The following is a 23,517-nucleotide window of genomic DNA, read 5'->3' as shown; positions in this document are numbered from 1 at the left end:
AAAATCTTTCTATTAAGCAGAAATTGGGGGATAATATAAACAGGGGGGCTAATAATTCTGACTTCAACTGTAGTTCTTATATATGCAGTTTTATACTGTCCAAACCGTATATTATATTGTCCTCACCCCACCCCACCCCTGAACCCAACCATCACAGGAGACTGTGTACAGCTTTACTCTCTGATTAAACTCATTTTGTAGGATTTATACTCATTTTGAGAAAGGAGGACGTCACCAATGTCCTCATATTTCACCTCTTTTTTGTAATACCTGTGTCATACCCATGTCATTATACAGATTTGTGTCCTGATAAGTCACAAAAACATATCACACACACACATACACACACACACACACACACACACACAAAGACCAATTTTGTTTACCCAATTAACTTATACTTGGACTGTGGGGAAAACTGGAGCACCCAGAGGAAACCAACACACGGAGAAACTTGCAAACTCCACACAGAAATGTCAACTGGCCCAGCCGGGACTTGAACCAGTGACTTGCTGTGAGGCGACGTGTTTTACAAATAGTGAAAAACTGTTATATACTGTTATTATTTTGCTCTGCTTCATGCAGCTGGTAGGATCAAACATCTTTTTAGCCAATATTTGCAGTACTTGTCATTTTTAAAGAAGCACAAATTAAAAGTAACATGCGTACCATGAGTACAGACTTAAATCCAGCTTTTGGCCATATGGTAATATGTGATGAATCTGCCTCCATCTGTGGACTGTGTTTGTTCACAACTTGGAAAAAAAACAACAACACCTCTCTTCTGATCGAGTTTAATGTGAGACAGGAACCTGTTTAGTATGGACACCCCAGCACATGCACAAGAAAGCTTCAGTTTTCATTTCAGAAACTCCTGATTCTTCTTTTTTTTTGTATTGCAGAAATATTTAAATGAACAAGTTTTAACCTTTCCTCGAGGGTTCAGGCTCTGCTTTTTTTTATCTGCAGGGTCTTCTGTATCAAGCTTTTGGAAATATATATATATATATTTTACATTTATTTATTCTGCCTTCTTCCATCTGGCTTTTTGTGTAGCCTGTGTAAACAGTTGGGAATAAATACGAATAACAATTCGTAGGTAAAACTATGGTGGCAAGTTAAGAAAACACATGAAATTAGATAAACAAATTGAGAAAACCTTGTCAATTAGACAAAGGCAAATACTGAAATGTGCTGCAATGGAAATATGTCGAAGGACAGGTTTTAGAAATGAACAGAAAAAAAAAAGATAGGGCTGGGCGATTAATCCAATTGAAATCACAATTAATGAAAGCAGTAATTTGAGCAATTCTTCCAAATGCCAGAGGGCGTCCTCTGATTCTATCCAAATAGAGTTATAATATGCCATATTGTGAAATTATATACAGTATATATTTTGATATTTTATTATGTAGTTCGATAACGAAATAATGAAATATCCTTTTTTCAATGCCGTGCAGCCCTAATAAGTATTGTTCAATAGATTTAGATCAACTTTGATGAACGGTTTTGATCCACTTCAAATGCTGATCACTGTGGGAGTGGAGCGACATCATTTTCATACAGCGCAATGCATAAAGTTTTTATAAAGTAATTTGATAGTTTTAGTACTAAATGTACAAATCTTCACCAAAAAAGCCCTTTTTTGCAGTATTAGATTGAAAAAACAGAAAAATCCCATTCAGTATGATTGGAAGTGGACAAAAGATTCTAACCTTAATAATTTAAACGGCATATATTTGCACTGGAATGTGTCTCTCTTGTTTACTTGTGATCCGATTGAGCAAAATGTGTCCTATGGACTGATTTCACGTGACCGCCATTTAAAAAGCCAAATAAAGGCTGCGGTGGGAAGAAACCCAGAAGTATCCCCAGAGTCACAGAAGAATTTTGTGTACCTGGCTGAATATCTTATCAGCGAAAAGAAAACAACACAAATTTAATATTTGACCGCCTTACGTTTTCTTTCCTAAACACACGATTTATCAAACTCAAGTTATTGAACTGACTCTTTCATTATATTTGACTTGTCATGATGCTGAAATTGGGTACTGGAATTTATAAAAAACATCAATTTCTCGCTAACATTTAAGCACTGTTGAGCGCAACATCTCCGATTTGCCATATTATTCACATCAGTGCTCAACAGAAATTACTGCGATTGGTCGTGGAGGTCATCAGTTAACCACACTTCGCCGATGTTCACCAAGTGCAAACTCACACAAGCAATCGACTGATCTTTGCAGCTTTAAAATGCTCCAGTGTTTGTGTATCTCTGTTTGCTCTCAGTGAAGAGCAGTTAACTGATGACCTTCAAGGCCGATCACAGTCATTTCTGTTGAGCACTGCTGAATACTATGTCAAATCAGCAGCGTTTAAGAGCACACCCATCAGAGCATAAATGTTAGTGGAAAATGAACGTTTATAAAACTTCAGTACCAGGACAACACGGTTAAAGACAACACAAAGGTGTGCTACAGATGACTGCAGTACAAATACAGATAAATACAGTCTACATAAGGTGCGTGGCAGCTTTGGTTAAAAAATCCACGCACTGCAGCACGCAGGTGCGCAATGACAAAGAAAAGGGGCTCAAATTGCGCAATGCCAAGAAATAATACAGATCGCACCAACAAACACATGAAAACTAAAGTAACAACTGTGTTTAAAAATGGAATGAGTAGAAAGTACAGATATTTGTGTAAAAATGTAAGGAGTAAAAGTAAAAAGTTGTTAAAAAGAAAGAAATAATGGAGTAAAGTACTGATACCAGAAAAATCTACTTAAGTACATTAACAAAATATACTATGTCTAATGTGAAACATCCCGATGGACGATGGCATTGTCTTCGTAGGCGGCTGTGAATTAATTATTCATGAAAAGTTCATTTCGATATAATTATTTGTAGCCCACCGTTTCAACTACCTGACTCACATGGTCTTTGTTTTAACCAAATCATAAATAAAGAAAGAAAAGGTACATACAAATTACCACCTGTCAAACACTTTTTTCTGTGGGACTCTGTCATGAATTGACAGAGTGATCTTCACATCTTTCACCAAAATGCCACATGTTCTTGCTAACATACACACTGTGAATAATAAACCACACTGTACTGAACTGAACTAAACTGAACTTAAACTCTGAAAACTAAACTGAACTTTTAATTCACTGTAAACTTCTATGTAAAGATGCCATGACACAATTGTAAAAGCGCTATAGAAAAAAAAAAGATTGATTGAATTAAATTGAATACTCAGATCTCAGACAATACTGCTGACTCTAAACAGGAAGCAGCCATATTCGACACTAAGCCTCCACGTCGCCCATCTATACAAACATGCTATGCAAAATGTTCCTGCGTCTAGCATTTAAATCTTTCCTTGCCAGTGCTTTTTATTATTATTTTTAGGTAAATTTGAAGGCCCTTAGAATATTTTCTGCTAGAAATATATGAGCATATTACACATCAAATCAATCAACTAACCATCTGCATCCATGACACAACTAGAAATTTCTGTCCATCAACACCTGCTTGTTCAGCTGTATACTTCTTAAATTAGTCGTTCTCTTATTGGCTGTTTCTTAACTCCAAGAACGCAGAAAACAGACTTGCATTCACGTAGAGAGTGGTCCTGACAGGTCACCTCAGAAGAATAAGTGTCCAACATATTTCCATGGTGCTCTGTGCTATTTGCAGTGGGTTTCTGTATTTGCTTGTGTTGTTAGAATTTGCACGTTCATTCGTTGTCGAACTGATGAAAATGTTTTCCCATTGTGTTTTTAAAGTGTTTTCTAAACTTGCAGTTAAATATATATTTAAATAAATATATTTACTGTATAAAACAGATCAAACAAATAGAGGACAGAACAGAACAGCAATATTATTCCCTTCTTAAAAAAACGTCCTTTAATACACCGGTCCTTTGATAAAACGTGATGAAACGTGAAGAATTGAGTCAATAAGCTATCAGTCCAGAAATGTCAGTAAAGTATCCGCATGTATGAATCTATTATGTGATAAATGCACAGTCCTATCTGGCCCACATCTCCCATGATTCTCAGTCTTATCTGACTCTGAATAGGTGTGAGACTGTAACCTGGCTCTAATCTCTTCTTGCATACATGGGGATTAACCTTTCGCTCTATCACCATAAAACTCTGATTTCGGAGATCCCCGAAGGTGCAAAAAATGATTTATTTTTTCAATAGCTCAGTCATAGATGCCCTTAGCCGAGGCTGAGGGTTGTTGTTGCTGCACTGCATCAGTAATTGTAATGCAGCTGCAGTCCATGTGAACATCCACACTCTTTTGGTGTCTTTCACACTGCAATTGAGGCCACTACTGTCTCTCCACGGCTCAGATGTGGAAGGACTCTCAAGGAGAAAATCTATGCCTCTTTCTTCAGCTCCCCTTCTTAAAACTGGCTATGGATTCCTTTGCCTTTCCTAGACAGCGGCTGTCAGGCGTGCCGGAGCTGACTATACCAAAAACCAGCAGGCTGATAGTTAAATATCTACCTTCGCCGACTCACATTTAAAGATCATTTCTGATGCAGGGTATAATTTGATGTCGTTTCGGGTCCTGCTGTTATATCAAACAGCTCAAAGTGCCGTTTTGCACGTACTTTAAAAAGAGCAATATTCTGTGGATCTTTCATTTGACATGCATGTCGAATATTGACTTTGTTCAGTAAAAAAGGGAATGAGGCAACACATTATTATTAGACATAACATATTATTTTTTTAGATTTAAGAGATGTTTTTTGAATAAATAAAAAAATAACTTGTCTAAAAATAATGCCAAAACATACAAACATGCTATGCAAAATGTACATTCGTCTAGCATTTAAAGAGCTGCTATTATGGGTTTTTGAAAATGAACTTCCATGCAGTGTGTGACACAGCACTGAGTGAATGAAAACATCCAGCTGAGGTTTAAATATGAACGTAAACCCTACATTTATCCTTATTCATTTTCAACAACATTTCTGGGGCCGGGTCGCGGGGGCAGCAGTCTTAGGAGAGAACCCCAGACTTCCCTCTCCCCAGACACTCCTCCAGCTCATCCGGGAGGATCCCGAGGCATTCCCAGGCCAGCCGAGAGACATAGTCAACCCAAGCTCATTCTGGAAACATAGCCCCGCAGACGTTTCTGGAGACCGCGATTTACGTGGCCGGAGGTACGTAAAGGCCGCGTTTAGTTTTTTTTCGAGCGAACGCTGCGGGGCGGTGTGGCGCCGCTCCGCCCCTCCTCTTCACACCCACCGGCCGACGGCTCGCCTCCGAGTGGAGGGCTTTCCCGATGCAATCAATTTGTCCGCTTAGCTCACAGCGTTGCGTCGGCGGAGCGGAGGCAACCGCGGTGGACGACGGTGGAGCCGGCTGCGGTGGACGACGACCGGGATTGAGTCTGGGGAACAGCAGGTTCCGGAAATCAAGTAAGACGAAAAACGGAATCCGAAAAATAAGGGCGAGAACGTGGCAGGATCCGAAAACGCGGTCGAAATTGAAGACGAGGGCTTTTGCTTTTTTTTTTTTTTCTGTACGGCTTTTGTGAACCGTCGCTCGGGTTTAGGGAAGGAGGAGGAGAATAGGAGGACGAGGAGGGCGGCCGAGTCGGCCGATCCGGCGGCTTTTCGCGCGAGAACGGCGCGGGCGCGAACGGCGCGGGCGCGAACGGCGCGCGCTCCCGAGAGGCACCCGAGACGCGAATAAGCGCGCACAGCGGCCTCTCGCGGATCCGCGAAAACAAAAAAACGCTCGAATACGTACCTCCCAGGACATAAATCGCGGACATAATTACTGCTACTGCTGCACCAATCCGCCTGTCAATCTCACGTTCCATCCTTTCCTCACTTGTGAACAGAACCCCAAGATACTTGAGTTCAGGTGCAAAAATTTCCATTGAAAATTATTTTTTTCAGCCTCCTTTGTTTATGTTGTGATATTTCACTTTAAAGACCAGGAAAAGGACTTATACTTTGCCATAAAAGTGATATTACTGAACATACACACAGGAGCCTGATAAAAATAATTTTAGAAGAAAAATTTCTGATGGCATTTTGCATCTAAACTCTTCACTTGAACTCCTCCACCTGGGACAAGAACTTTCCTCCAAGCTGGAGATGGCAAACCACCCTTTTTCCGGTGCACCTGCAGGGGGACCCATAGAGGGCTGCTTCTTCCTTTAGTGATTTAAATGTGTTTCTGAACTCACGATCCTCTGCCATTTGTCTTTGCTATGGCCAACATCAGTTGTTCCTCACACATGTGGCGCGGTCAATTTTCAAAATGTGCCACTGTGTGGATTAATACTAAATGTGTGTCATTATTATTACTTGGAGTTAGCATTAAGAGTAGAGTACTATGAAGGTGTTTAACAGCATTGCTTTAACGCACTCCTGCATTGTGCTCTCACACATACTTTGTGCTACTTCATAGCCGTGGTGGGCATTTCTCTCTGTCTCGCACTGAACCCAGTCGACCAATCACAACATAATGGGTCATTAGACCAATCAGTTGGAATAATTAGTTCAAATAAATACATATTATAAGACAATGAAAGTGTTTTTTTGACCTTGCATGCATATCAGCCTGTTGTTGGAAACCCCCAAAACCAAAATAAGACCTTTTATAATGCAAAATATGGGCTCTTTGATTATTTCCTTGCCAATGTTTTTATAATTTTTTAACTGAATATAAAGGCCATCACAATATTTTGTTTTGCTAAGAATATATGAGCATATTATACATTAAATCAAATAAAAACAGCAATATTCTGTGGATCTTTCACTTTACATTAGTGTAGGAATTTGACCTTGTTTGCTAAGAGGGGGGAAAGGCAACATGCTGTGCTAAGATTTAAGGAATATACAAATCTAAAAAGAAACTTTATATTTTAGTCATGTTTTTGAATAAATAATTAAATAATAATTTATTTAAAATAAACCTTTTCATGTAATGGATTTCAAAACATACAACAATGAAAATGTTCATGAGTCTAGCAATTAAATCTTTCCTTGCTAGTGTTTTTATAATTATTTTCAACAAAATTTGAAGGCTCAGAATATTTTCTGCTATGAATATATGAGCACATTGTGCATCATGTCAATTAACCAAGCATCTGCTTTCGGAAAAAAAATAAAATAAAAAAAATCTAATAATGACACAACTAGAAGTTTCTGTCCATCAACACTTGCTTGTTTATCTGTATGTTTCTTTATTTATACATGTAATCTGATCTAGCCTTTCTCTTATTATCTTTATATTTCGCACACAAGAAGTCCAAGAAGTCCCATAACTTATTATGGACAAGTGATATTTTATCATAATACTAGACACAGACTGTCATAAAAAGACTTGTCAATAGTGGGAGGTGTTGTTTCTTAATTGATTAGATATCAAATAAATGGCTTGAAAAGAATTTAAAATTAACTATATTAGTTTTGAATTTGTAAATAAATAAATCACTCAATCAATTAATCCAGCCAACATGCTGTGCTACAGTACATTTTCAAGCATCAAGCACTTAAAAGTTAAATGTGTGTCACTGAACTTGATAACAAATAAATGAGCATTTACATAAATGTACTTTGCATCATTGTAGCTGAAATGCAAAGTAAATTTTTTTGAAAACTAGATTCATGAACACTAATAAATCAAATGTATAAATTGTGTTTTTTGTAAACAAACATGCTGTACTAAATCTTTCTGTAAAGAGCATGGTGTCAAAATAAATATTTTCTAAGGTGCAGTGTGATGCAGACGAGGACAATTTGGTATTGGTATAGTAACAGACTTAGGCACCGCTAGGCCAATTTTAGTGGGGGGGCTGAGTTATGATGTACTAATAGTTTTCTGGTGTAATTTGTCATGACACCATTGGGAGGGGCTCAGCAAGAAGGTTGCTGGTTCGAGTACCGGCTGTTTATTATGAGAATGATCTGGTAAGCAATAGTCAAAACAAGGGCAAACAGATGCATGCAGGGAATCCAGAGTCGTGGTCAATAAACAGGTGAATGGTCAGTACAGGCAGGAAGCAATGTAAACACAAAGAACAAAGCAAGGGTCAAACATGGCAGGGCAAGGCAAGCAAAGCAAGGGAAATGCATCCTAATGTTCACAATACAGTATGACAAGAGTGGTGTATGTGTGTGCTACTTTTAAAGTCCAAGTAATCTGTTTATAATTATCCGCCGGCTTGGTGTGTGTGTGTGTGTGTGTGTGTGTGTGTGTGTGTGTGTGTGTGTAATCAAGGTGAAACAGGAACAGGTGTGAGTGTGTGGTGCATGACAGGAATTTTAGTTCATTTAGTGGCAGATTTGCAGTTCTCCAGCGATCTATATAGTGACTGTGACAACTATTAAAAAAAACAACACTTATGGGCACATTTCACTTCTTGTGAGTTTACTGGGACAGTCTTTCACTGACACTGAGGGTACAGCAGAACCCAAGATCCCCATCACAAAAACTGTAAATGTAATTGATCTGAACTGTGAGACTGTTGTGTAGATTTACACCCCTAGTAAACTTTATATTTTAGTTACCTCTTTGAATTTATAAATATAAGCCATAAATTAACAAAAAAAAAACTAAATAAAAAAATCTAACACATTTAAAAAATATATAAAACAGAAATAATCAATAAATTCACCATTTAATAAACAACCAATCCTTTTCTCCTTTTTCCAATCATGTCCTTCAGTTTATAAAATTCAAACCTCAGTCTACAGACTCAATCAGCAAATTGAATATCAATTAACAATAAACCTAAAGTGATTTGATATTAGATCTCAGTGTCAAATTAGCATGTAGAACTCCAGCAAGTCCTAAACATATATAGCCTAATTAATATTCATCAGCTAAGGCTACTTCATGCATTTGCATCCATACATAAGAATGTTTAACATCTTCTCAGTCAAAAATGTTGTACAGTTTAAAATGTGCTCCTATTGTGCTGCCAATGAGAATATAGACACATAAGATGATAATAATAATAATACAAATGAATGAACATATAGAAACTAAGAGAGAATGATGATAAAATAATTCAAATAAGACAGTACTTTTTTTGCAGAGGCTGTGTGAAACTGCAGCTGCCATATATCAGATCAAATTGACTTTACTGTCATATGTCCCAACAGATGAGTGATTTACTATAGTTTGGTATTAGAGCTTAAGCCAGATCCATCATTCTATCGTTTTATATGACTCTTCTAACCTCAGCCATTTGCCAGAAAGACGAGATAAAACCTAACCGCATGCAGATTCATTTCAGAGGAGATTTTATTTTAATTTTAAACTGTAAAGTCATATTTGTTCATAGTGCAAGAGCTAATATGGACTCATGAATATAAACACAAATAATTAGTAAATTTGATGAAGAAGCATCCAGGGATTTGGAGTTATTAAAATACAAAAAATACAAAGTAAAATAAAATATGTTAAAAAATTAAATCAAATTTAATTAAACTAAATTAAATAAAAAATATAATAATAAATAAAAAATAAAATACAAAATACAAAACAAAATAATATAAAAATACAATAAAATACAATCAAATTAAATCAAATAAAAAATAAAATAAAAATCAACAAAAAAATAAACAAAGTTAAATGAAAAATATTAAATTAAATTAAATTGAAAAATAAAGTTAAAAAAATAAAAAATAAAAACAAACTAAAATAAAATTAAAAATAAAACAAAAATGAAATAAAAATAAATAAAATAAAGGCACAAGTATGTTATTTATTTACACGAATTTTTCTAAATTAATTATCATAATGCTAATTACCTTTACTACTTTTATAATATTAATTCATTCATTTTCCTTCAGCTTAGTCTCTAATTCAGAGGGTCGCCACAGCGGAATGAACAGCGTATGTTTTATGCAGCGAATGCCTTTCCAGCCAGAACTCAGTATTAGGAAACACCCATCCACTCTCATTCACACACACACTCGTGCACTAAAGACAATTTAGTTCATTCAATTCATAATATTGATATACAGGGTGGGCCATTTATATGGACACACCTTAATAAAATGGCAAAGGTTGGTGATATTAACGTCCTGTTTGTGGCACATTAGTAAATGTGAGGGGGCTTGTAAATAACTCATGAAAGAATAAAGTTGCATTTAAAACCAAGCACACCATTGTTTTTGTTGTGAAATTCCCAATACGTTTATTAAGGTGTATCCATATAAATGGCCCACCCTTTAGTGCATGTCTAGTGCAATTTAGCTTATTCAATACTGCTGTTCATTCATTCATTCTTTATTTATGTATTGCCATGTCAGCTACTAAGGCTATTTTCATGGCAAGAGCATTTTAGCAATTAACAAATATCAACGGTAAAAAAATAAATAATTGAATATACAGTTTAAATAAGATTTTTCGGTCACACTTTACAATAAGGTTCATTAGTTAATGTTAAGTAATGCATTTACTAACATGAACAAACCATGAACAATACATTTACTACAGTATTTATTCATGTTAATAAACGTTAGTTAATGAAAATACAGTTGTTCATTGTTAGTTCATGTTAACTCATGGTGCATTAACTAATGTTAACAAGCATGGACATTAATGTTAATAATGCATTAGTAAATGTTCAATTATGACTAATAAATGCTGTACAAGTATTGTTCATGATTAGTTCATGTTAGTAAATGCATTAACTAATGAACCTTATTGTAAAGTGTTACCGATTTTTCTGGTTAATACATGTTAATCCTAATACTTTTTCTGGTGTCACTTTGTTAAAAATGTCCTTAAGAGAGTTCTCATCATAAAAAGTCTTTTTGGAGTCATTAAAAGCAGGACAGTCCAGTAAAATGTGTTTTACGGTCCATGGGGTTTTACAGTGCAAACATTGGGTAGGGTCTTCATCTTTGAGTAAAAAGTTGTGTGTTAATCTTGTATCTCCAATACGACATCTGGTAAAAATGACTCGATCAGTTTGTTTCTTAAAATGTCTTATACCCATGTGTTTAATTTCAGGCTGGATTTAGTGTAATTTATTGTTTTCCAGAGTATCCCACTCCTCTTGCCACTTGTTTAAAATATAATTGTGAATAAAAGGTCTCATCTCTGATGGAGAAGTTTGACATTTGTTTACAGCTTGTTTTAGTGCAGCTTTAGCAGCTGCATCCGCTCGTTCACTTCCTGAAAGTCCAACATGTCCTGGTATCCAGCAAAAAATGATATGGTAAAATTTGTTTTGTAGGTGGTGAACTTTAGTTGAAATATTTTCAATCAAGGGATGATCACTCTTTGAAGATTCCATCTGTTGAAGGCATGATTTAGATTTAAGCATGATTAATTTTGTTGTGTATTTTTTATAAACTCCAATGATAAAAGTAGTACGCGGGCTTCAGCTGTGAATATGAAGCATTCTTTTGGCAGCCTGATTCCATGAATTTGTTCTCAATACTGCTGAATCACGTCTTTGGACTGTGGGGAAGACATGAGCACCTGGAGGAGAGAAATGCAAATCCACACAGTAATGCCAACTGGCCCAGCCAGGACTCGAACCAGCGACATTTTTGCTGTGAGGTGACAGTGCTAACCACTGAGCCACCATGTCATCCTTTTTGTAAAATAATAGGATGAATTGAGTACCAAAAATATATATAGTGTGTGTGTGTGTGTGTGTGTGTGTGTGTGTGTGTGTGTGTGTGTGTGTGTGTATTTAATTATTAGTGCAATTGAGAGATAAATGTAACATTTTAGATTAAAAATCAGAGGTGATTATATGAAATATGACATGGAAGTGCCTTTAATGTAGCAGTGATCCTGAACAAAACATTCTCAGTCATCAACATAACGTCATGTGGGTGAACCGTTGCCTAGTAACAAATAGAAAATAAAAAGCTCAACCTATGAGGAACAGCAGCAACTTCCAGAGCAAAGAGAAACTACTGATTGAAGAGCAATCAAGAGATCTGAAGGACTAAACAAATGTACAGAGCCTGTAATGTTTCGCATCAACAACTGTGAAATATTTACAGAGATTTGCAAAATCAGGTCAACACTGGCTAATTACCAGTCGCTGTTTTCTCCAGCAGGCCTCCAGCAGGAGCAAGTCCAGAAACACACCAGACTGAACTGAAAACACATGAAGATACAGCTCTTCATTTAGAATTTTTTGAAATCATGCATATTTAATATAAGAGTCATTTGATTACATATTAAAATATTTCATTTAGGATCACAGTAAAGCCCCTAATTAGATACTGTCATCTAAATTCTCTGTTTTGAACCAGTATCCTTCAAACGACTAGTTTTACCTACTTATTAGTACAGGCAAAGACTCTAGAATACACAATACTTGTCGATCATTTAGTATAGAACTTGGAAACGTGTAACGGTCAATATAGCGAATGAAGCCCTGCCCACTAGTACAGAAGCCAATCATCGATCTCTATAGACTGATGTATAGACCAGATGTGTGCTTTTATTGTGCTGACAGTTTTTCTTGTAAACAAACTCACTAGATTGTCATCAAATACTTGCTTCACAGACATTAGAAATAGATCCAGATAAAGCTTGAAATCTGTGCTTTTAAATGAACCAACTACACTTGAAAACAAAAGTTTTTTGGTTTTGTAATCTGTATGAAATGAACATGAGGTACAGTCCGTCCTGTTGAATGCACATCACATGACAGCAACAACTCAAACGCCCAAACTTGTAAACAAAGAGTCACTTTCATTTCTGGAGAAGGTTCGCCATCAAGACCAAGTTGTGAATTACTTCAGAAGAGAATTGATCTGACGAAGCATTATTCAGAGGTATGAGATGTGTAGAATGGCCATAAATCAGACCCCCTAGTTTTTCACATTTGTTTTTTGCGATAAAAATGACTGATTTTGTGGTGGTAATTCCCAGAAATATATAACATATATATGACATCTTATTTACCATAGGTAGCCTACTATGTTAGGTGTGCAATCTGACACAATGACACAAATTATAAAAACAAAGCTTCTTTATTTTGGCCTTGTGTCGAGACAAGATCTGAAACAGATCTAAATCGGTAGGGATGAAAGCAAAGGAAGGTTGTATAAATCTTATTTTTATCCACGATTTTACTTTCTCTCTCAGATTTCACTCTTCGGAGCATCTCACATCTCGTACCTCACCTATGGAAATGCGTTAGGGCTTCCCCCTACTATAATACATGATAAAACACAGACTGCTGTAAAACTCGTCAATGCCAGTGAAACGTTTTCTCTTATTAACTGCAGGAAAATAGTTAAACGAAAACATTTATCGATTTGATGCACATCATAATACCAGCCATACATGTAAAGCACAAATACTGTCCTTCAATTCGGTCATGTCCAGCGGCCTTCATCCTTGAACTAATCTCCATCATTGTAAGCTGCTTGCTTTTCTATCTGTTCCATTGCTCCGATTGTTAGATATTTGCTCCCATGGAGTCTGATGTCACTTTTCGAGAGACACTCATTTGCAGGTACATCACGTGCGCTGTATATGCAATGTTTATAAGTCAGATAAAACAATTAATTGCAAATGGAAATAACTAAAGTATGGAATAACATATAATAACTATGGTTTGGAATTGGATGTTTTATGAGATTATTTACATTTTTTGCTAATTATTTTGTGTTTAAAATTAGAACTTTGCAGGATCGCAAAAATTTGCGACTTTTTTGTTAATTTTGCGTTGAATTTAGTGATCACAAAATCGCAAAAAACTATGGGGTCGGATAAATGAGGTTGGTGTCATGATTTCATTCTTTTCAAATGTGCATGCACAATAGCTCGGTCAACCTGAAAAAATGCTGATTTTAGAAAAGAAAACTTATGAGACGGTTGATGCAGTTGAAAGGCTTAGACCAGCCCACTTTAGTTAACGACAGACTAAATAAAAATGACGTAATTCCCAATTCAGTTTCTGATGACACTATCACGTCTTTTTCAAGGACACAGTTGCTTTAGAACTTAAAATGTTTTTCATAAATATGAGAACATTAAAGGGTAGCTAAATCTCCAACACTATTCTTTAAAACATCACAATGTGTTTTCCTGCAATATCTGAATATACATTCTGTGCAAAATTCTTTATAGATATCCAGCACTTTGTAATGGAGGTCATACAAAAAATAAAAATAAAATATGAACACCTATATAAGTAACCCAAACAGTATTATATGTCTTAACACTAAAAATGTAAGAAAAAAAAAACTACTCAGGTAACGCAAACTTGGGTCGGCGGCGTCATAACGCAACGTGCTGACTACTGGACCACAATGGCGCTGCTACGCTGGTGCGTTTGGTAATATCTTCCTCTAACACAATCAACTTCAGTCACAAAAATAAAGAAATAATTTTTCGAAATCCTAAATTCACTCAATGACAATCCTACCTGCCCATTCTAGTGTGTTGGGTTCATGACAGGTGCTTGGTAACGTCACGGGGTCTGGCTCATTATTTTATTTTTATTTAATGTTGACCTACCGGCCGTTTCATCGTCGTTATGTGATGTTGTACTCTCGCTGCCGCTGGTTTTAACGAAAAATGCACTCAGCTTTTTTAATTCTGGCCTTTTCATCGCCATCTTTGCTCTTTTCATCATCAATTTTTTATTTCTCATGTATCTCTTATTTAACTTATCATATATGATGAGCAAAGTGCCGCTGTTTGGGGTAGAAAATTACATCATCATTAACCTGCAGGCTGCATTTTGCTCATGGGGCTACAAGAAAATATATAAAAAGAGTGGAGCTGCAGCAAAATGAATAAAAAAGAGTGAGGCTATGGTCAAATAAATAAATAAATGAAGTGCGACTGCTTAGAGTGCAAGCAGCTACGGACACAGGCCCTTGCGGGAATACTCCATAAAACACCATTGTCCATATCTGGAATGATGTTTAATTTTATTGGTGATTCCAAATATATAATGTAATCGTACGCTTGGCAAACAGTTTTTGAGAATTTGACATTTTCCCATTCGGACAGAAAGCCAGAGCATACTGCCCAAGTAGCATTTCAAACATGACCTCTGAGTGAAATGACTTGCCTTAAAGAGACTTTGGTTCAGGTCAGAACAAGTAATCCTGTTTGTTTGTTTTAACATACATACATACATACATACATATTGCACTGAATCAATGGCAAAAAATTAATGGATATAGATATTGATTTCGGTCTGTACCACCACCTTTTTAAACAATATTCATGACAGCACTACATGACAGCACAAGCATATGTTTTAAAACAATAAGCATATCATGCTTCTTACTATTTGTTTACTTCAATGTTGTGTCTACGAAATTATATAATATTATTACTCACTCTGGAATACTCACTTCTGATTGGTCAGTCGTGACTGGTATGTTATTTCCAGTAACAACCTCTCAATAACACAGGCTCATCCAGGAACTTAGAAACGCGCTGACTGTCATTGAAAGTTCAAATCCACTTGCAATTTGTCTGTCAAAATAATTTATATTTATAGATTTAATTATTTATATGTACTGCAATGAATTATATTGTTATTGTCCATAGAGAAAAAAATCATATTACTTGCTCAAAAAATGTATTAATTAACAACAACTACAAAAATTATCATCATCATCATCATCATCATCATCATCATCATCATCATCATCATCATCACCATCATAAGAACATTAATATAAATAATTTGAAATAATAACAATAATAATTCCTGATATTTATATAGGGCTTTTCAGGACACTCAAAGCGCTTTATACATTGGGGGGAATTCTTCTCATCCAACACCAGTGTGCAGCATCCACCTGGATGATGCGACGGCAGCCATATTGCGCCAATTAGATGGATATTATTTATAAATACCCCTGAAAGCTTTAACAAACCATCATATCAACTTCATATAATAAGAAATGAACAATCTACAACTGTTTTCCCCAAGAGCAGCTGGATTTCTCGTTGGACTTGTGCATTTTACATATGAAGAGGGACGTTTCTCAATTTTGCGACTCAATTATGTGATCAAGTCTTTTGGTGAAGTATTGTGGCACCTTCATTCAGCGGCTGTGGTCTTGATGAAATGTCAGAAAGGCAGGCAGTGTTTTTAGCAGAGCGGAGCACATATGACTGATTGGCTGTGTGAAAGTGGGTTATGTTTGAGCGTGTGGGTGTTTAGCTGGAATATTCACAGCTCCTCTAAGCTTTCTAATATTTTAATAATTCATTCGCTGAACTGGCATCTAGCCAGCGCTATAAGATACATATTTCTCTATCTCATATACTTCTACAGTACGTTCAAGTGAATAAACTCATGTAAATGCAGATGCTGTCGATGTGCACGTGCTGATGGTGATGGTGTGAGAATTACCTCTCTTTATCATGGAGAGTCTGGAAAGGTGCCATTGCTATATAAAGGAAAGGCGCATGTGAATTCCCTCAGCTCCCTCCCTCAACGGATTCACCAACAGCCTGATTACCTGTAAGGTCAAGGGCACTTTAATCCAAATGTATTTTCTGAAATCCAGACACAAACAAGCATGGATATATGCACAATCTGCCATCACTGTGTTATTATTAGAGCAGAGCAGAGCTATCACATTGTGTGCTTTTTGTTTGTTTGTTTGCAAAAGATTTTTTTTCTAAATTATTCCAGCTGTATATATTGGGTGAAATACACAGCACATAAACACTTGTATATATGTATATATATATATATATATATATATATATATATATATATATATATATATATATATATATATATATATATGTATATATATATAAATGTATATATATATATATATATATATGTATATATATATATATATATATATATATATATATATATATATATATATATATATATATATATATATGTATATATATATATATATATATATGTATATATATATATATATATATATATATATGTATATATATATATATATATATATATATGTATATATATATATATATATATGTATATATATATATATATATATATGTATATATATATATATATATATATATATATATGTATATATATATATATATATATATATATATATATATATATATATATATATATATATATATATATATATATATATATATATATATATATACACACACACAGTTGAAGTCAGATTTATTAGCCCCCTTTGAATTTTTTTCTTCTTTTTAAATTATTTTCCAAATTATGTTTAACAGAGCAAAGACATTTTCACAGTATGGCTGATAATATTTTTTCTTCTGGAGTAAGTCTCATTTGTTTTATTTTGAATAGAATAAAAGCAGTTTTTAAATTTTTAAGCACCATTTTAAGGTCAAATTTTTGCCCCTTAAGCTACATTTTTTCTCGAGAGTCTACAGAACAAACCATCGTTATACAATAACTTGCCTAATTACCCTAACCTGCCTAGTTGACCTAATTAACCTAGTTAAGCCTTTAAATGTCACTTCAAGCTGTATAGAAGTGTCCTGAAAAATATCTAGTTAAATACTATATACTGTCATCATGGCAAAGATAAAATAAATCAGTTATTAGATATGAGTTATTAAAACTATTATGTTTAGAAATGTGTTGAAGAAATCTTGTCTTTTTTAAATAGAAATTGGGGGTGGGGGGGCCTGATAATTCAGGGTTCACCTGTATATATTCTCTCACCGGCCACTTTATTGCATACACCTTACTAGTGCCTAGTTGGACCCCCTTCAGAACTGCCTTAATCTTTCATGACATAGATTCAATATTCTTCAGAGATTTTCATCCATATTGACATGATAGCATCACACAGTTGCTGCAGATTTGTCGACTGCACATCAATGATGCGAGTCTCCCATTCCACCACATCCCAACGGTGCTTTATCAGATTGAGTTCTGGTGACTGTGGAGGCCATTTGAGTACAGTGAACTAACTGTCATATTCAAGATTCTCAATAGGGTACTAATGGGCCTAAAGTGTGCCTAGAAAATATCCCCCACATCATTACACCACCACCAGCAGCCTGACCCTAACATCCGAATGTCACAGTAGATATTGAGACTCATCTTATCAGGCAAAATTTTTCCAATCTTCTATTGTCCAATTTTGGTGAGCCTGTGTTAATTGTAGCCTCAGCTTCCTGTTTTTAGCTGACAGGATTGGCACCCGGTGCGGTCTTCTGCTGCTGTAACCTATCCGCCACAAGGTTCAACGAGATGCTCTTCTGCATACCTTGTTTGTATTGAGTGGTTGTTTGAGTAACGATTGCCTTTCTATTAGCTCGAACCAGTCTGGCTATTCTTCTCTGACATCAACAAGGCATGTGCGCCCACAGAACTGCAGCTCACTGGATATTTGCTCTTTTTCGACCATTCTCTGTAATCCCTAGAGATGCTTGTGCTTAAAAATCCCAGTAGATCAGCAGTTTCTGAAATACTCAGACCAGCCCGTCTGGCACTAACAACCATGCCTAATTCAAAGTCCCTTAAATCACCTTTCTTCCCTATTCTGATGCTCAGTTTTGAACTGCAGCAGGTTGTCTTGACAAGGTCTACATGCCTAAATGGACACTATAAAGTCAAAATGATTAGCCCTCCTCTGAGATTTCTATTATTTTTACAATACTTCCTAAGTGATGTTTAACAAACCAAACACATTTCCTATAATATGTTTTATTCTGTAAAAAAAAAAAAAAAAAAAAAAAAAGTCTTATTTCTTTTAGATTTTATATTGAATAAAATCAGTTTTTAATATCTTGATACAATGTTTAGAGTACATTTTATTAGCGCCTTTAAGAAATATATATATATATATATATATATATATATATATATATATATATATATATATATATATATATATGATACAGAGAACAGAAAAACCAGTTATCCAATAACTAATAATAATGAATTTATAACATAAATAATAATAATAATATATTTGTAATAATACATATTTCTAATTAACCAAAAACAGTAGAAAATGTATTTTAGAAAATACTGTGAAAAAAAATGTCAAATATGTCAAATCATTTTCTGTGAGAGCGGAAAGAGGCTGATGGCGCGGGTATTAACTAGCGTCTTCTGCACGCTAATGTAGTTTAAACAGAGTTCAAGATAAGGAGGAGGCAGGAACTGGCAAATATATTATATACTTTAATAAAGAAAAAAAAATTGGAATATGCTGAAAATACTTGCAAAAGATAGCTAATTCATCACCATGAGCTATTAGATATGACCAAGTCATTTCCTGGAGCATATACACTCTATCTTTTGTGTGCACACTCCTTCTATGTCTGCCTGTTACTGATTCAAAAATGGAGACTAGGAGATATAACATGTCATAAATGATTAAAATTCTGCCAAATATTGTGCTACAAAGAGCAAAATTAGTTTGAACTGGTCTAACTTGACAAATGACCACATAATAAGCAGAATAATCAATGAAATGCCATGTGTTAAGTAAGGAATAAAGTACATCTAGGTGGTTATCACAGAACAAAACCCAACAGGCTAATCAACAGCCAGACACAAAGTGGAGCACTGTTTTATAAGACCAAAGGGCTTTATTCTCTGCAAAAACATCCATCCTGGATGTACTTTATCCTGCTTATTGCACAGATACTTGCCACAAAATATTACAAAGTAGACACAAAACATTATTAAGAGCTCTAATGGTTTTTAATTAAGTGCAAAGCTGACAGATACAAAACCATTTCAATGAAGCATATACTAACCTAGCTAGTATTCATTCAAAAGACGTTCCCAAACTGTCAAAAAAAGTGGTGTGAAAGACAAACAGATACATATGAATGTAGATGTAATGTAATTGTATGTAAACATAGACCTATTAAGTGACAATCAAGTAAGTTAATTCGAAGTTCCTGGATGAGCCTGTGTTATTTAGCAGTTGTTATTTGGGAATAACATAGGTTGGAATGTCGTGGCTGACCAATCAGAATCGAGCATTTCAGACAGCCATGTAATAAAACATTTTAAACAGCCATATAAACCTGCAGCCCAAGAACGGTTACTCACTGAAGCGAAGCAGGGCTGAGCTTGATTAGTACCTGGATGGGAGACCACATGGGAAAACTAGGTTGCTGTTGGAAGTGCAGTTAGTAAGACCAGCAGGGGCCACTCAACCTGCAATTAGTGTGAGTCATAATGCCCCAGTATAGTGAAAAGAACACCATACTGTCAGTGAGCACCATCTTTTGGATGAGGCGCTAAACTGTCTGAATGAGGTGTCCTGAATCTCTGTGGTCAATAAAAATCCCATGGCACTTTTCAGAAAGAGTTGGGGTGTAACCCTGGTGGCCTGACCAACCTCTCAATAGCTTTATTGACCATGGTCTCCTAATCATCCCCATCAACCAAACTGACACGATCACTGTCTCTCCACTCCACCTATAGCTGGTGTGTGGTGAGCACACTGGCGCCTGTGGCTGCCATCGCATCATCCAAGTGCATGCTACACACTGGAGGTGGTAGAGAGACCCCACCTCATGATAGTGAAGCATTTTGGGTGTATGGCCATGCACAATAAATGCGCTGTATCTGTATGCACATTGAATCTTCTTTGCCTCAGCAATATTACATAACTAATATCACAGATGATGAACTAATTGTGTATACACTCATATGAACTCAGACTTACATTGTCAATTTATCATCACAATTTCATGATTTCACAAATAACAGTAAATATTTTGCTTGTACAATACTCTGTAAACCTCAAATTATGATTTCCAAATATGATTAGCTTTACAAAGCACTCATTTTCTACTTATTTGAAGTGAGATTAAAGGTAAAGCTGTATCTCTAATATCAATGCAGCTATTAATTGCCAAATACAGTATCACACAAAAGCAGCTATTAATTAAGGTAACAAGCTGTTGTGTCTCTTTCCAACCACATATTCACTCTCTCAACACTGATAGATGTGTTGATCTGCGGATGTTTTTTTTTTTTAGACACTCAGTCTACACATCCTTACAGCAAACCTCTATTAGCGACACCTGTCAACTGTACCTCCGGAGAAAAGTGTGTCTCTGTCCAGAAATACTGTCCTTTAACTGTTCAAAACTGCCAACAGCCGAGACACTTAACCCCTGTTCACTTCAGAATCGCTTTAAGGCAAGAAATAAAACCCTGTGAACTCATTCCACAAGCTGTCAAAGGTTTAAGCTGCAAAGTACGAGCAGGTTCAGAGCAGAAAGGCTGATTTTTGGTCGTTCTGACATGAAACTAATTTTAGTTTCATACACTCATGGTTTTCTGAAGCACTTTACACTAACTCATACTGTCCTGGTGTGTCATGTTCCCAGAGACAAAGCTAAAACTGTTCACTTTTCAAGACACCTGAAGATTTGAGCTTAAGTTCTGACAAGTGTCGAGGTGAAACGGAGCTTTGCGTCTCCATGCAACCAGTGGATGCTGCTGTGTAATCAAAGGTCTCCAGCATCGTATTAATTATCTGTCATTTCCTGCCTTTTTGGTCTCTCAGAGAGAGATAATAGACATAATTAAGGATACGGGAGCTAAGCGTGTATCAGGAAATCAATGCCAGCAACAGTTCACGGGTACAGAAAATTCAAGTAGGGGATGGCATGACTCTTGATAAAATATTTTAATGCTATCATTTCTTCCTCTTAAACCCTCTTAGCACATTTTATCTGATTTCGAAGCTGAAGAGATACAAACATACAAAAAACCTTCACTGAGTGTTTGATTCTATATGAACATTTTAGATGTAAATGAATAAGGCAAGGCAAGTTTATTAAATACTGCCTGGTTAAGATCCTGGGTATAAACCATAATTAAGTGTAGAACTATCTTCTATAAAGTTGATACTAATAATTTATTACACTTTAGACAAATGTTTTTTTTTTTTTAATCAGAAGTTGATTTCATGAATTTAATGTTCATGGTCATTAAGGATTGAAATATGCTGCATTGATCAATTATTTTGATTGATTATTGGTGCTCAATTGTAAATAATGGTTCTAATTATGATTTATGATCCTTGTGAATTGTGTAATTGTGATTTATTCATTGCAGTTTTTCTGTTTGATATTTTATAATTCTAAAGTTTTAATAACACACACATATATATATATATATATATATATATATATATATATATACATATATATATACATATACATATACATATATATATATATATATATATATATATATATATATATATATATATATATATATATATACATATATACATATATACATATATATACATATATACATATATACATATATATATATATATATATATATATATATATATATATATATATATATATCTATATATATATATACATATATATATATAGATATATATATATATATATATATATATATATATATATATATATATATATATATATATATATATATATATATATAATCTGTTCTTTTATATATAGCTATACTGCACTGCTACAAGTGTAATATTGCTTTAATACAACAGTTTGATGGCATTTCATTATGTATAAAAAGAAGATAATCAAGCACAGAGAGTCTTTTAAATGAGGAACCAGAGGCGTTCGGGAGATCACAATAATTAACCTTGAAAAAGTCAAAGCAAAAACTAGCAAATTACTATGGTGTAAATACAGCAATTCAACATACGAAATAAAAGATCGATTTAGAATGTCACTGACCTGTTTATAATATTTGATCAGCTGTAGTTTGAAATAAGAAAGGAAAATGCTGAGTTTTTCTCCCCTAAGGACTAATTATTTCTCTGTCATAATCTTGTGGTGCAACCGTCTTTTATTATAAATAAATTACCGTCCTAAAAAAATAAACTGTCTTTAAATTATAAATGTTTAAAATAGGCAGTATCCTTATAAATAAACTGCATAGTTGCAATGTAAACAACTACATTCTCACCTAAAAAGCCTCAAAAGTACATTATGTTGTCCAACAGCTGCAATATTTGTCAAACTGTAGTGAGTTTATTGATCTGCTGTCACTCTATGTGGGTGGAGTAATACAGAAGAGTGAAAAGGCTGTAAGAGTGCTGTTATTGCAGATTATCACACGGCTATCAGCCAATTGAGAACCAGACAGAACTGTTGTATATAATAAAATAAAAAAATTGCTTAAAACGTATATAATATAACACATAATTTACTGCATAATAGACAATAATTACACATATGACTGTTGATGATGTTTTATAAAGGTTAATGAATGGTCTGTGAAAGAAACTGAACATCACTCACAATATTATCTTAAATCCTTTTTGCTGCTGTTTGCTTGTTTGACTTCATGAAGGATCATGAAGGACCGCGGTTTTAGCTACAAATCTTCATTAATATTCTGCTCGAGGACAAATAAATTAAAAGCAAATTTTCATCATAGGTGCCCTCTAAAATGTGTGCCTTTAATACAACTGTTAAAATAATTAATCTAACACAAAGCAATGGATGACTTTTCCCTATGAGCTTTGCCGGTTAGAGTTAGATATTCCAATAGTGATGGCAGCAGTGTGTTGAGCTGAGTGTAAGGCGGAG

The 23,517-nt window shown here is 34.9% G+C and overlaps 1 protein-coding gene across 6 annotated transcripts in view; it reads right to left on the bottom strand.

Annotated features, from left to right (window-relative positions):
- The window catches only part of LOC147833028 (uncharacterized), a 425,349-nt gene that overhangs the window by 114,473 nt on the left and 287,359 nt on the right, over positions 1–23,517 (bottom strand). Inside the window, exons 4-6 of one of the 6 annotated variants that reach the window (XR_015513159.1) lie at positions 16,358–16,466; positions 15,345–15,468; positions 12,053–12,114 (exon numbers count right to left, since the gene is read on the bottom strand). The exons of 3 other annotated variants lie outside the window; for them this stretch is intronic. Coding sequence is in view for 1 of the 3 variants with exons in the window: in XM_087290191.1 (XP_087146317.1) it covers positions 12,053–12,114 (62 nt within the window). In the remaining 2 variants the exon portion in view is untranslated. Of the gene's footprint in view, positions 1–12,052; positions 12,115–15,344; positions 15,469–16,357; positions 16,467–23,517 lie in introns of those variants that run through there. 2 more of the 6 variants (XM_087290192.1, XM_087290191.1) reach the window with 2 other exon arrangements.

This window comes from Danio rerio, chromosome 17 (genome assembly GCF_052040795.2).
Source record: "Danio rerio strain M-AB ecotype USA chromosome 17, GRCz13ab, whole genome shotgun sequence".
In the NCBI taxonomy this organism is placed as follows: Eukaryota; Metazoa; Chordata; class Actinopteri; order Cypriniformes; family Danionidae; genus Danio; species Danio rerio.
Note: the sequence above shows the minus strand (reverse complement) of the source record. Positions and strands in the feature narration are given on the sequence as shown.